Source organism: Fundulus heteroclitus, chromosome 8 (assembly GCF_011125445.2).
Source record: "Fundulus heteroclitus isolate FHET01 chromosome 8, MU-UCD_Fhet_4.1, whole genome shotgun sequence".
In the NCBI taxonomy this organism is placed as follows: Eukaryota; Metazoa; Chordata; class Actinopteri; order Cyprinodontiformes; family Fundulidae; genus Fundulus; species Fundulus heteroclitus.
Window position 1 is genome coordinate 33676520 of NC_046368.1, and position 14211 is coordinate 33690730.

A 14211-nucleotide genomic window follows, 5' to 3' on the forward strand; every position below is an offset into this window, starting at 1 on the left:
AAAGTTGCCGTCTTCGCATGACTCTCCGCAAACAACGACAAATAACTAAACATAACTTCCTGAATGTTATGGGCGCCGCCATTTTTATTTGCTTGATTCCCTCCTTCAAGCCTAGAGAGCAGTAGTACCGCAGATCATCACTAGGAGGCGAGGAAACCAAGGTACCGAGATAGCGTGATGTGTAAACGGTCGTCAGAACCAAGCTTGGCTTGGTTAACTGATCCAAGCTCGGACCGAGCTCGGCATGGATCGGTTTAACAAGGGTAGTGTAAATGGGGCTTTAGTCTCAGGATTCTTTGTAAATATGAGCACAGCTCTCTAACCACTAGGCCACCACTCCCACATCGGGTGTTCTCCCTCTTTGAGAACCAAACCCTGGTCTTCCATGTGATAGTTGGGGATACTCACAACTATAATAACAAAGAGAACCCAGAAAAAAATCTAACCATCAAAAAGGATTTCTAATGAAAGCTTTCCTGCTGGTGTTTGTATGTGAATGTATATTAGAGAGTAAACAGTGATTTTGTTGTCACAGTGATGTGGCCTTTAAGATGAACACAAGGTGATAAAAAAAATATCTGTGTTATCTGGTTGTATACTGCCTTGAACACTTCCTGAGCACTTTTCACATCTTTATTCTCTCTGTTTGCCCTCTCAGAAAATGCTATCCTTTCATTTGGTTATGGATCTGAAGGAGCTGCTCCTCCTGTAACCGATGAACCTTCCACATTCCTGCCTCCTGCTCAGCCACCCATCTCCAAACCGGCTCCCTCTCTGCACGGAGAGGCCATCAAGCCCATCGACACTGCCTGTATGTTCTCCACTTGTGCAGACCTGCAGGTAAGTTGAGAAGGTCATTTATTGCATCTGGCTTGCAGGTAACTTACTGCTGAAACTAGCAGGGTCCTCTTCTTCTCTGGAATAGTCTCTAAAGGAGTCAGTAAAGCTCATCATCTGCATTTGTCTTTTATATCTCTCCTATTTCAAGCATCATCTTCTGTAACACAAACCCTCTGCTTGTCCTCTTTCGTTACATCCAGGAATTGGATTTCTTTTTTCTTCTCGTTGTCAGTTCCATATTCAGCACCATCTCAGCCTTGTCATTCAAACTTTGTTTATAACCTTAACCTTAGCTGTTCCGTTATTTGATTTGTAAAATTAATCAATGCAAAAGACCAAAACTAAAATATACATTCTTGGTATCAAGTGAGTAAACTCACAATTTTGATCTTTCAACAAATGAAAACATTTAAACTTTCCCAGGACTTATGTCTGCCTTATCAGACATAAAACACTTTATCATATGAGAGAAAGTCATTTAGCCCTGCGATAGACTGGCGACCTGTCCATACCACATAATAAAAGTATCCAAGGGAATATTATGTGTTGCTTGTGCAAATTCTCAGTTATTTGGGTCATCGCAACAGCAAACAGGCTTAAATCGAAGGCAACAGGACTTTTGCTGAGTTTTTGAAAATGTTTCGACACCTATCCAGGAGTCTTTGTCTGGTGGCTCACACTTGAGCAACCTCCATGTTGTTGCACTGCTGTTTTTAAGGACATGGAAACCCATCCTCCTAGGCGCTTTCTAAGTCAGATGCACATCAATGACCCACCCGCCTCTGTCCTGGATCGTTAGAAGCTATCGCTTGGTGTGAGTGGAGTGCTTGGTCACCTGAATGGTGATCAGACTGCTGATGTAATCTTTTTAGAAAGTGTTGGAGGACCGAGCTGTAAATACTAGTGAGTTGGAATCGCAATCATCTCCCTCTATTTAGTGATGGCTTTTCTCTTTTGACCAAGATGGCTTCTTTCATCCCTCTTAAACATCTGTTATCTTTGTCCAAAATCTGGACATCATTGTCGTCAAAAGAGTGCCCTTTGTTCTTGAGGTACAAGTGGACTGCTGAATCTTGCACTGAGCTGCTGGCCCTCATGTGCTGTGCCATGCATTTATGTAGCTGTTGTTTAGTTTCTCCAATGTAGGAGTCTGAGCAGTCCACGCTGCATTGGACCACATACGCTCAGCTGTGGTTTGGGTCTTCTGTCTTTGGGATGAACCGTTTTTTTTTCTGAGTGTTATTAGTTTTGAAATTAACTGGTATGTTTTGTTTGGGAAAAATTCTCCTGAGTTTTTCAGAAACTCCTAACACATATGGAATTACGATGTTTTTGAGTCTTTCTCAACTAATAAAGCTGCCAGAAAAAAGACACATAGGAGGAAAAGGGAGACGCAAAAACAGTACTTCTCTTTTTTTATTAATAGTGCTACAACAACTTGTGATGCTTATGTCGGCAATCCTGTATTAACAGATTCAGTGTTATCTATGTTTGCTCTTTTTTAAATGTAAGTAAAAGAAATATTACAGAAAAAGTTATTTGCAGGCTGTACAACGCTGTCAATTATAAACAGTTTAAGAGAATAGGAAAAAAAGTTGCAGAAAAATATATACGCAAACAGGGTTCTTGTCAGCGCATTTCAGTATAACGTTAGTTGTAAAAATCACGCTGTAATTAGTCCATTACACTGTCTGGGTAACGGCTCTTTGGCTGATATCTAGGCTCCCTTTCAACAGGGTTTACCCCACACATTCACGTCTACCCACATTGTCACACCTCTTCCAGCAACAGCACACACACACTCCTGCCTCTTCCTGTAGCCACTCACCTGACCCAGATAATGAGCTGCTGTTAGAAGCTTTAAAGTTTGCCAACACTTGGAGAACAGCCAGAAGGAAACATGCAGCCATCTTCAAAGATAAGACGATACGGATGTTTGAGAGCAACACAAAAAGGTCAGTAAAGCATAAAGACAATGACTGGGTTCTGCTGGTCGTTCCCGCATCAAGCCTAGAATGCATTCCTCAGTTCTGCTTAAATTATTCCACTTGAGCAGACAGCGCAGAAAAGTAGAGCAAAAGTGGAAGAAACACAAATTATGGGTTTATGTTGAAATGCTAAAAGTGAAAGGATGTTGGAAACGTTATCAGAACACTGTAAAAATTAGATTTTCATTATCCCCATGCACTTTATAAGACTATAAGTTCCATTCTAAATAGCACCCAGTCTACCATCCTGACAGCCTCTAATGGTATTTGTAACAGTTTTCTTTGTTTCTTTGCTTTTTGTTGTCCACCAGGTTGGCGATATCACTGTCTACTCACCTGTCTTAAGTCAGCTTAAGCCTGATTCATTTGCACCTTTTCAAGGTGTGGTTAGTCAAATGAAACTTTCATGTTCTCCTGCTAATGTTATCCCTTCATGTCTTTTTAAAGAGGGTTTTCTGTCATAGTTCAGGTTTTGTTTAGATTTTAGTTTTGGACTTTTCTTCATTTAGCCTGTCACACCTCTCCGTCACCAGCCACTAACCAATCAGTTACGTCCACGTCTAGTCACCACCCTTCCTTAGATCAGTTCCACCTGTTACCAGTAATTAGTTTTCACTCCGGTCCCTGTCAACCCACTTTTCTCTGCCAGATTATTTCAAGCCATTCAGTGAGTCTAGTCCAGCGTTTTCCGTTTGCCTGCCTATCTGTGATCTGACCTGATTTTGCCTCTGGAGTATTTGAGCCAGCCAGATCCCTGTACTACCAGCCTGTTACATGACCTGTTTTCTGTCCCTGGATTCTCTGAGCCTGCCTTGTCGGCCCTGTTTTTGCCTGCCTGTTACCGGACCTGTATCTTTTCCCTGACTCTGCCCCAGATTCTGCTCTGGACGATTCCTGCAATTCTGATCACCTGGTTTGACTTTGGACTGTTTTATGAATACTGTCTCTGATTATCCTTTTTGCCATTCTGCCTGCCATCCCGGTTCCGACCCATTGCCTGTCTTTTTAATAAACTGCCTTTAAATGTCACCTACTGCTTCTGGCTGAATTATGGGTCCTCTATCTCTGTTCTTGACATTTTTCTTCAATTGGAGCCTCAGTTCTTTATATTATAAATAGCAGTATTGCTTCCAGTGTGATTCCCCATGTTTTTAAACATGCAGCTGTCAATCCTTTGATGAAAAAACCTGGCCAACCTTGACCAATCAGTCTGCTGAAATTTTAGACCAATCTCAAAACTACCATTCATGTAACACCATCCATCCAACCCCTTGATGGGCACTTTGGGCACTTTTAGTGCCTTGAAGACGTCAAAGTTTTGACAGCATTGAATTTTTGAGCTTCAATAAAAGCAAAGCAGAGGTTATTTTACTGAGGCCTAACAGTATCGCACACAACTCGCCTATTAAATTTGGTTTCCTCGAGTCGTACATCAAACAGAATGTAAGAAATGTGGGAGTAACTATGGACTCGGATTTTAAATTTGATAAACGGATCAGCTGTGTTTTTCAAAAAAGTCTTTCAGTCTAGGCAAGTAGCAAAACTTATACCAGTTTTGTTGAGGCGTGACTTAGAGAGAATAATATGTGCCTTTATCTTAACTTGTGTACTGTAACGCACTTCATGCTGGTGTCAGTCAAGCAACTCTATAATGTTTTCAAATTGTTCAAAATGCTGTTGCCCGGCTTCTTACGTGGGTATATGCTGTGCCTAGAAGCTCTTGAGGCACTGACTCCAGCCTCAGTCCACTCCTTGTGAAGCTCAAGAAATTCTCAAGGAGTGAATTCCTTGAATGGATTTTACTTGACAATCCTCTCAAGGCTGCAGTTCTTCCTGTTGCTGGTGTGCCCTTTCCTAACAGCCATCTTCCTTCCATTAATTTTTCTGCTAATATGCTTGGATATAGAACTCTGTGAACAACCACTTTCTTCAGGCTGCACCACAGGTTAATGCATGCAGTAAAATGCAAACTACTTCATTTTCAAACCTGATCACAACTTTGCTTGATAAAACTTGATTTATGTGTTAACCAGAAACACCAGGCAGTGATCCTTAGGATTATTGTGAATATTTTTTTTTTGGTTGTTTTAGGCCCTTTTCAACCGTCACAATTTTATTTTTTAAGTGTTTTTTGCTTTGTTTGCATTCCTTGTCGAAATGCAAACAGGGACTAAAACTGTGTCTATATGTGCCAGATATCTGAAGATCATAAAAATAATTTTACGGCCCCGTTTGTCTTTGCCCTGTATTGCTTTTTTATACTTGAAACAGTGGATACATTTCTCCAAGTTGTGTGTTTTTCTCACTTTGTCATAACTGTTTATGTTAAACTGAGGGGAAATATAGTGTCAAAGAAAAAAAGGAACTAAAATTGTTTTGGACAATTTTTGAAACTTCCGCCGAGCTATTCATTATCTATGTTTTCCACCTTATTTTTAGGTTGATCTAGTTAATGTTGAGGTTCTTGCACCCTACCATTGCATTTTTCTTAAGATTCCAGAGACTGTGTTGTCTAATGTTTTTTTTCAACACCCAAGTGGAAAAAATTTCAGTTTAACAATTATCTAAAGTGGGATATTCAGCCCACAGTTAGCTTTTCTCTGTTAGATCTTTTCACACCCATTTAGTGCCATTAGAAACTAATCTTACTTTATCATAAATAAATAAAATATATCAATGAGAAAATTAGATTGTTTTGTTTTAGAAAAAATAGTTAATTCAACTGGTTTATCTCATTATGGGTAAACATCCATACATGTGTTTGCATCTCCTTATCTTTGTAGGGTTGCAGGGGGCAGGTACCTTCTGGACAGTTTGCCCGTCTATAACAGGGCAACACTGGGGAAAATAACATGCATACATACACTCATTCCTAAGGGTAATTTAAATAGAACAATTAAACCAACAGTCATCTTTTTGTACTGTTGAAGGAAGCCAGAGTACCTGGAGAGAATGCAAGCAGGTAGAACATGCAAACTCCAGGCAGATAGACCCTACAGCAGGATGAAACCAGGCTACTACTTTGAGGAAACAGGGCCAACAGCCGTGCCACTTTGCAAAGCTTTTCTTAAAATATAATCTTGGAATTGCAATTTCACTATCAAAGCTTATACATTTATCTTAATAAAGTCTAAGAAATTTTCCTGGAAGTTTTTGATGGTTGACAGTGACTTTTGAAAAGTAGAAGGGCACTGTTATGCAGCATTAAGACCACACTACTACATCAAAAATCAGCCAGAACATAGATGGTCTTGTAGAGTCTTAGACATGACTTCTGGATCACATTAAGTTTGCAGTGAGCTTGTAACAGATAATAAAGCCTGATTAATAATCAAAGGTTTTAATGCGTTCAAAAAAACATCTGGAGCGAGGTTGTGGTGATTTGCAGTCCTTGAGTCAAGTCAGGAATTCCTTTGAGTGTCAAACTAATTTGGAGTCCAATAGCTAAAGCTTGGCAAAAATAAAAAAATAAAAACATAAACACTGCAACAATTTGACATAAGAATTGCTGTAAAAGAAAAAGAATTAAGAAATTTAAGACACTAAATTTTAAAAACATTTTAAAGGTTTTTTGGACTGTTGAAATGGAAGTGACTCTTAACTGCCCAGCATTGAATTCCTTGGGGTGCGATCACAGGCACTTTGACCTGGTCCCTCCGCCCCTCTGCTCTTGTGAAGAGAGCACAGCAGCGTCTACACTTTCTGCGTTGGATGAAAAGAGCAAACATTTCCCCTCCCATTCTCACCACTTTCTACTGAGGAACAGTAGAGAGCGTACTGACAGCACTTCCCTCCATCCATGCCACTGCTGCTTGACCAGGCCTCAGACAACCATGAAAGACCCCTCCCATCCCATAATGGACCTACCTGCTGCCCTCTCGCAAGATGTCTGGCAGCTTCAAATGCAGAACAACCAGATTCCACAGCAGCTTCACTCCACACGTCAAAAGACTCCACACGTCCCAATAATCCCCACTCCCATATATACAAAACTAGTAACTTTACTTGGACACTATAAACTCTTTTGCACTGTAACTAGTAATTTTACTATCTGCACCATCATATGGTCCATTCATTGTTGCAAAACATCCTGCTGCTAGATATACTTGCGGTACCCACATGGTCTTACACATAACATTTCTATGGGATGTTTTTTTTGGTCTGCTGCTACATTCCTAAAAAATGACAAATTCTTATCTTTATGTTTCTCTTTCAGAAATACTTTAATAATCCCAAAGGGAAATTACAGTGCAGGAAAGTAGAACAAAAGCTCTTCTTAGAGCATTGCAGTGAAATGTACATTGGGTACATTGTGAATGTGCTGTTCAATGACAATAAAGTCTGTCTAAGATGGATGGTTGAATATGGACTCAAAACTAACCCCCTTACCTAATGACATAATTTGATATAAACTGTTCTCAATCAGTGGAACAAAGCTGCATATCTCAAGAAGAATATCCTTATTTAGGACACTCAATTGAATGTCAAAGTACTCCACTCTGGCTAGCCAAGAAGGCCCCAAATTACCTAACCTATTGAGAATATGTGGCCCTTCCTAACATGACACTTACCATATTTGTATAAGGCGCACAGTGAATTAATGTGTGTGTGTGTGTGTGTGTGTGTATGGGGGGGGGGGGGGGGCAGATTCCTTGTGTTGACCCCTCTTGGGCACCTTTGCTCTGAGGGTTCCTCTTGGCATCTGGGTTTTGGTTCCCCTGGTGTCTGCTTTGGTGCTCAGGGGTCAGGTCTTTGGCTCCTCACAACCACTATTGAGCATTTTTGTCATGGAAAAACCTTACATGCACAGGCGCACTCTCACAAACACCTGCAAGTGCTTGGATCTGGATGCTTGCAGATTCCCTTCTATACAGAAAACCCCTATTGTCTTTAGCTGTCACTTTGTACATTTCGCATTGGATAGTGCTGTATATTCTCCAGTGATGGTATGAAGGCGTTGCTTCTTTGAACCTGTAATACTTTATCGATTGGTTTTGCTGTTTTTTCTATATCACTCTTTGCAGGTGCAGAAGCAGACTGGTTGTGTTGTATCAATCTCTCCCTTTTCAGTCCTCTTTCTCTTTCACCATTTCTCCTTTTTTCTCTCTTCTACCTTCTTGTTTTAGTGTCCATTTAACATGAAATATTCCCTGTATAGATTATAATAAATCTTCTTGCACATATAAATCAAGCGGAGCAATATGGTGAAAGCAGTAAGGCTCCGCTTGTGAAAGTAAAATCTGTTGGGCTCTTTTTGCCATTAAGATAACAATTTTTATTGCCACATTGCCAGACAGGACACAATCAAAAAAAAAAAAAAACCTGTCTTTGTGTGACTTTGTCCACATATAAATTGCACTGGATTATAAGGCAGAATGAATATTCTTCCCAAGTGTGTAATATCACTTTGCCCCTTCATGTACACAGGTCTCTACTGAGAGAGAGAGAGAGAGAGAGAGAGAGAGAGAGAGAGAGAGAGAGAGAGAGAGAGAGAGAGAGAGAGAGAGAGAGAGAGATATCCATCTCTGTCAGGAGGGCAGAGTTTTTGGACTACACTGCCTTCTGTTTCTAACAAGGCCAAAATAAATGTAACTTTTATATTGAATTAACTCATTAGGTTTATTATTGCTAGGGTGTACTCAGGGCTCGGGCTGCCCAAAGGCTCCCACATATTTGGGCATACTGTACGCATACTGTGAGCTTGGCGGACTCCGCACTTACTCTCTGCTTACGTTTTACCCTTCATAGTCGAGCATACTATTGCATACATTTGTTGTGGCAAATTCCTACAATTCCTGGACTCTCTGCCAGTGGGGCGAAGCGGCGAAACAGATGGTAAAATGTGTGATTAGCTGGCTCCGCACACCTGTCAGTGAGAACAGAGAGGGACTTTTAATGCTGGGCATCCTTGCGACAGCCTGCTTGTAGCAGCTCAGTGTATCAAGCTTGGTATCCAATATAAAACAGTTCAAAGTGAAGACTTCATGGCTCCGAGAATTTTATAGTCTGACACATATCTATATGCGTGGACTCCGGCCAAAGTCTACCTTGAGTATGCACGGACCTCTGCAGTGTGAACTACACCCGAATATGTGCGGGCCTTTACATCAATGCACAAGTCTTGTAGACTGCTCAGGGGTCCGATCACGTAGAGAGACAGAGTCCTGTAATGCTCCGAAAATCCATTGAGCGGAGCGGCTTCATTGCTTACCAAAGTCGTACTTACACATTTTAATTGATTTTTGAGCACATTGTACCACATAAAATTGGTCAATAAGCACAACTTTAATCATATATAAGGTGCACCGGATTATTAGGCGCACCATCTATTTTTGAGAAAATTTAAGGATTTTAAGTGCGCCTTATAGCCCCAAAAATGGTAGTTGTTAATTATTTTCATTTAAACAGATAAGATCTTACTTATTCCTTTAATATATTAATGTCTGTGTTTTATTTACCTTTAGGAGCTTGTTACATGTTCAATAAGAAAATAACTCCTTAAAAATACAATTTGCCTAATATCTGTGCACATTATAAGTGGATTATATTACAGTGCACAAATAAAATAATTTCAGGCTGCATAAAAAATTGTAACAATAACAGACTTGAGATCTACTTCAGACTTCCACATTCATATTCTTTGGCAGGGGGGATTAGACAAAAGCTTTCATCAAAGCCATATTTTAGGAGTGTGAGACAGTTGTTAGACTGCTTTTTCCAAAGCATTGATAAACACAAGCATGACTCCTTAGAAGTGTGTGTAAGTAAAATATTTTTCAAAAACCAAGACAACCAGCTGGTTTGGAAGTACAAGGTCACACAAAAATCTGTATTATACTTTATTATATAACATGATGGGTTGGTTTTATTAAAATTCAGTTACTGTTTTGCAATAATTCTCTATTTAGATACATTTGGAAATTCAAAGTTAATCTTTAACTTCTGAAAATTGTAAATTTGTGATCTTCCTGGAGCTTTGCATTGTTTTTCACTTGCTGCAAACAAAATTACTCAAATGGTTTAGTGCACACATCTATCATCAAAATCAATGGATGAAGCAAGTACAGAGAACAATGGGCAAATGGCTTCCCACTCCTTCTTCTGTACTCTGTAGCATTTCATTTAAAAGAATCTTTGGCTTGAAAATGGTAAATGGTATACTTTTATAGCACTCTAATAAGTTTGATGACGCCAAAAGAATTTACACTACAGTCATTCACACAGTATAGGCACCACCGGGCCTTCTGAACACCAGCAGCAGGCAATTCAAGTGTCTTTTCCAAGGACACAACAACTGAGACGGTCAAAGCAGGGGATCGAACCAGCAACCTGCCAATTGCAGGACAAACTCCCTAACTCCTGTGCCGCTGTTGTAGGAAAGTTTGCTATAAACTGGTTTTAAAACCGACTGCTATCCTATGATTTTCACATGTAAACCCACAGCTGAAGAGCATATCAACATATCAAAACAGCACAGAGAAGCTACAGTTTCAACCAGCCCACAAAAAAGAAAGTCCCTTTGTTTATTTGGTTGGCAGACAGGGGTAGATTGGGATATGGTTCTACCTAGGATTTTCCTGGTGGGACATTTTTTACTGTTAAGCACATGAAGGCTGTTCGGAGCGCGGCCTGGTCTCTGCCCTGACTCATGGCCTTCTCATTGGGCTACCTTTTACAATACAGAATAAAATATTTTAGAGTGTGAATGAGAGCTACTGTGAAATTCAGTGAAAACCCCCTCCTGATAACTGCTTGATTTCTCCTTTCAGACAGATATATTTTACTCAGCAAATTGTAACCTCTTCTTACCTGTGAAGAACCAGCATCATTATCCACTGCTGCTGGTTTCCACTCTCCCTGCTCCTGCTTTTTTTGTGGCAATAAAGATTGTAGCTGTACAGTATTCATCAGACGAATTGTCATCATAACCCCAACACCCAAGATCTTTTCCTTGATGATCTGTGTAAAAGAGGAGTCCTCATCAGTAGCTATGAATTGGTGCTGGAGTTTCCTCAAAATGGACAGAATTTGCCCACAGTTGGAGTCCTTTCAGCAGAGAAGTTTTCAGAGTATCTTCATAACTCTGACAACCTGGTTTTCTGTAATAATCATCCATATCTCTCTCCAGTCTGGAAAAAATACACATTGTTGTATTAGCTAGACCCCAGCACATTAGTTCACATTAATAAAAGAATAAGGTAATATCAATGTCCATCCTTATCTACAATACCTGTCCTTCTCCATTGATGTTTTTAACCGAGTTTCCATGGAGGCCACCTGGATGTCAACAAACTGCTCCAGTTAAAGCTCCACCATTAGTAACAGGCTGTTCCACTTATTTTTCACCTCTAAAATGACAGCATGTTCTGGAAGACCTAGCGAAAGACGTCATGTGTTTGTCAAACTGGTTATACTTGTAGTTGTGGAAATTGCAGTAAAACGTAAGAGACAATTTCTCACTTTGAGCACACGAAATGCGTGTGTCATTTATTTCAATAGGAAAAACACTGAACTCCAAAATGGCGCTGTCCAGCCACAACAAAAGCCTGGGGCTACACGTCATCACCCTTCTTAACATTTAAAGGGACCGCGATCCCTGAACAGCTATACTTACATGAAGTAACTACAGGCAGAACAAAGTGCTGTGTCTAGTATGAAAGGTATGTAGAACCATACTTAATAACAAAGGTGAATTATGTCGATCACATTCACTACACACGTCCCCCCAGAATTCACCCTATCAGAAGTAAAATCAACAGTCAACGGGGAGGTGGGCGTATTAACCGTCCACAACGGCTGTGCTGTACCGGAGGTCGATGAGACCCTACTGCGGCAGGAGTCCCGTCATGACACAGGTGTGGGGCATGGCGCGTGGGAGGCCTGGGAGGGAGGGGAGTAGGGGGTTGGGGCAGAGTTGGAGGCCGTCCGCGTCGTGGGGATTGGGCCAGGTCAACGGGCCCGGCCACATCCAAGTGAGCCGGTTTGAGACGGTCAATGGAGATTCGCTCCGGTTTGCCGCCCATGTCCACCACAAAATGTTTGTCCCCTGCCTCCAAAACACGGAATGGGCCCTCGTAGGGCGGGCGTAGCGATCCTCTGTGGGCATCGTGGGGAATGAAAACATAGTCAGCCGTCTGAAGCCCAGTGGGAATGTGCGACTGAGGGAGACCGTGACGGGAAGTAGGGACAGGTGTGAAAAGCCTCGCATTGTCCAATAGCGTTGACCGCTGGAGAGTAGCGGACCAAGGAACCGTGGTGCTAGGGACAAAATCCCCTGGGACCCGCAGTGGCTGTCCATAAACCAGTTCGGCGGATGAGGACTGTAAGTTCTCCTTTGGTGCGGTCCTGATGCCCAGCATCACCCACGGGAGTTTGTCCACCCAGTTGCCGTCCTTGAGGCTGGCACGCAGGGAAGCCTTCATTGACCTATGAAAACGTTCACAGAGTCCGTTAGCCTGCGGGTGATACGCAGTCGTGCGGTGGAGTTCCACCCCGAGGCTCTGTGCGACAGCGTTCCACAGCTCAGACGTGAACTGCGCGCCACGGTCAGAGGATATATCCGAAGGGGTGCCGAAACGAGCAACCCAGGTTCCGAGAAAGGCCCGTGTCATCTCAGCAGTTGCCGCTGAGGTCAGTGGCACAGCCTCAGGCCAGCGGGTGGTCCTGTCAACCATAGTCAACAGGTATGTGAACCTGTGCGAAGATGGCAGAGGGCCGACCAGATCCACATTCACATGGTCAAAACGTCTCTCTGGAACTGGGAATAACTCAAGTGGGGCTTTAGTGTGACGGTGCACTTTGGCCCGTTGGCACTCAACACAGGTGTTAGTCCAGTCCCTAACGTCCTTCTTGAGGCCGTGCCAGACAAACTTTGCCGCAACTAGTCTCTGCAACGCTTTCGAACCTGGGTGGGAGAGGCCATGGATGGCATCAAAAACTTGTCGTCTCCATCTTGTGGGAATTATTGGCCGAGCACTGCCTGTGGAGACGTCACACAGGAGCGTGGTGCCGGCATCTCCAAAAACCACGTCCTCGATCTGCAGCCCTGTAGTTGAGGTCCTCAGGAGCTGGACGTCCGAGTCGGTGGTCTGATCTGCTGACATTTGGTGGTAGTCCAAACCAAGATGGACCGCCCCCGCCACAGCCCGTGACAGGCAGTCCGCCACGTAGTTGTTCTTCCCAGCAACATGTTGCAAGTCCGTAGTAAACTCTGAAATGTAGGACAGATGGCGTTGCTGGCGGGCAGACCACGGCTCAGCCACCTTGGCCATGGTTTGTGGTCCACAAAAGCAGTGAAGTGTCGACCTTCCAGCAGGGAACGAAAATGTCTGATGGCGAGGTAGAGACCCAGCAGCTCCCGGTCAAAAGTACTGTACTTCCGCTCGCTGGGACGCAGCTGACGGCTAAAGAAAGCCAGTGGCTGCCAGGCCCCGCCTACCCACTGCTCGTAGACAGCACCGACAGCGTAGTCCGAGGCGTCCGAGGTGATGGCGATGGAGGCTGTTGAAGAAGGATGCGCCAGCATGGTGGCATTCACCAGGGCTGCCTTAGTGGCAGCAAAAGCCTTTTCCCTGCTGTCTGACCAGTCCACAAGGTGCTTGGGCTTACCTTTCAAGGCCTCGTGCAAGGGCCGCATAAGCTGAGCAGCTCGAGGGATGAAACGGTGGTAAAAATTCACCATGCCGAGGAACTCTTGCAGGGATTTGACAGTGAGCGGGCGTGGGAACCTTGTTATTGCCTCCACCTTTGATGGAAGAGGGACAGCACCGTCCTTAGTGACTCTGTGTCCCAGAAAGTCAACGGTGGAGAGACCAAACTGGCACTTAGCGGGGTTGACAATTAGCCCATGCTGGCTAAGTCGCTCAAAAAGTGTTCGGAGGTGCGCCAGGTGCTGAGACTTGGACGTGCTCGCTACGAGGATGTCATCCAAGTACACAAAAAGAAAAGGTAGGTCCCGTAGAACAGAGTCCATAAGGCGTTGAAAAGATTGGGCGGCGTTTTTAAGGCCGAATGGCATACGCAGGAACTCAAAAAGACCAAATGGCGTGATCACGGCTGTTTTGGGAATGTCCAGCGGGTGCACCGGCACCTGATGATATCCCCGGACGAGGTCCACCTTGGAAAAAATCACCTTGCCTGCCAGGTGAGCTGAAAAATCCTGTATGTTCGGGACTGGGTATCGGTCAGGTGTCGTTGCCTCATTGAGCCGCCGGTAGTCTCCACACGGGCGCCAGCCGCCGCCCGGTTTGGGGACGATGTGAAGGGGTGATGCCCAAGGGCTGTCGGAACGACGGACTATACCCAGGCGTTCCATATTTGCAAATTCAGCCTTTGCAACGGCAAGCTTGGTCGGGTCGAGGCGCCGAGCACGGGCATAGACGGG

The 14211-nt window shown here is 43.3% G+C and overlaps 1 protein-coding gene across 1 annotated transcript in view; it reads left to right on the forward strand.

The window, feature by feature from the left end:
* Positions 1-14211, forward strand: part of LOC105918810 (GDNF family receptor alpha-2) — a 476342-nt gene that overhangs the window by 395019 nt on the left and 67112 nt on the right. Inside the window, exon 8 of the mRNA XM_036140658.1 lies at positions 659-840. Coding sequence (XP_035996551.1) covers positions 659-840 — 182 coding nt within the window. The remainder of the gene's footprint in view (positions 1-658; positions 841-14211) is intronic.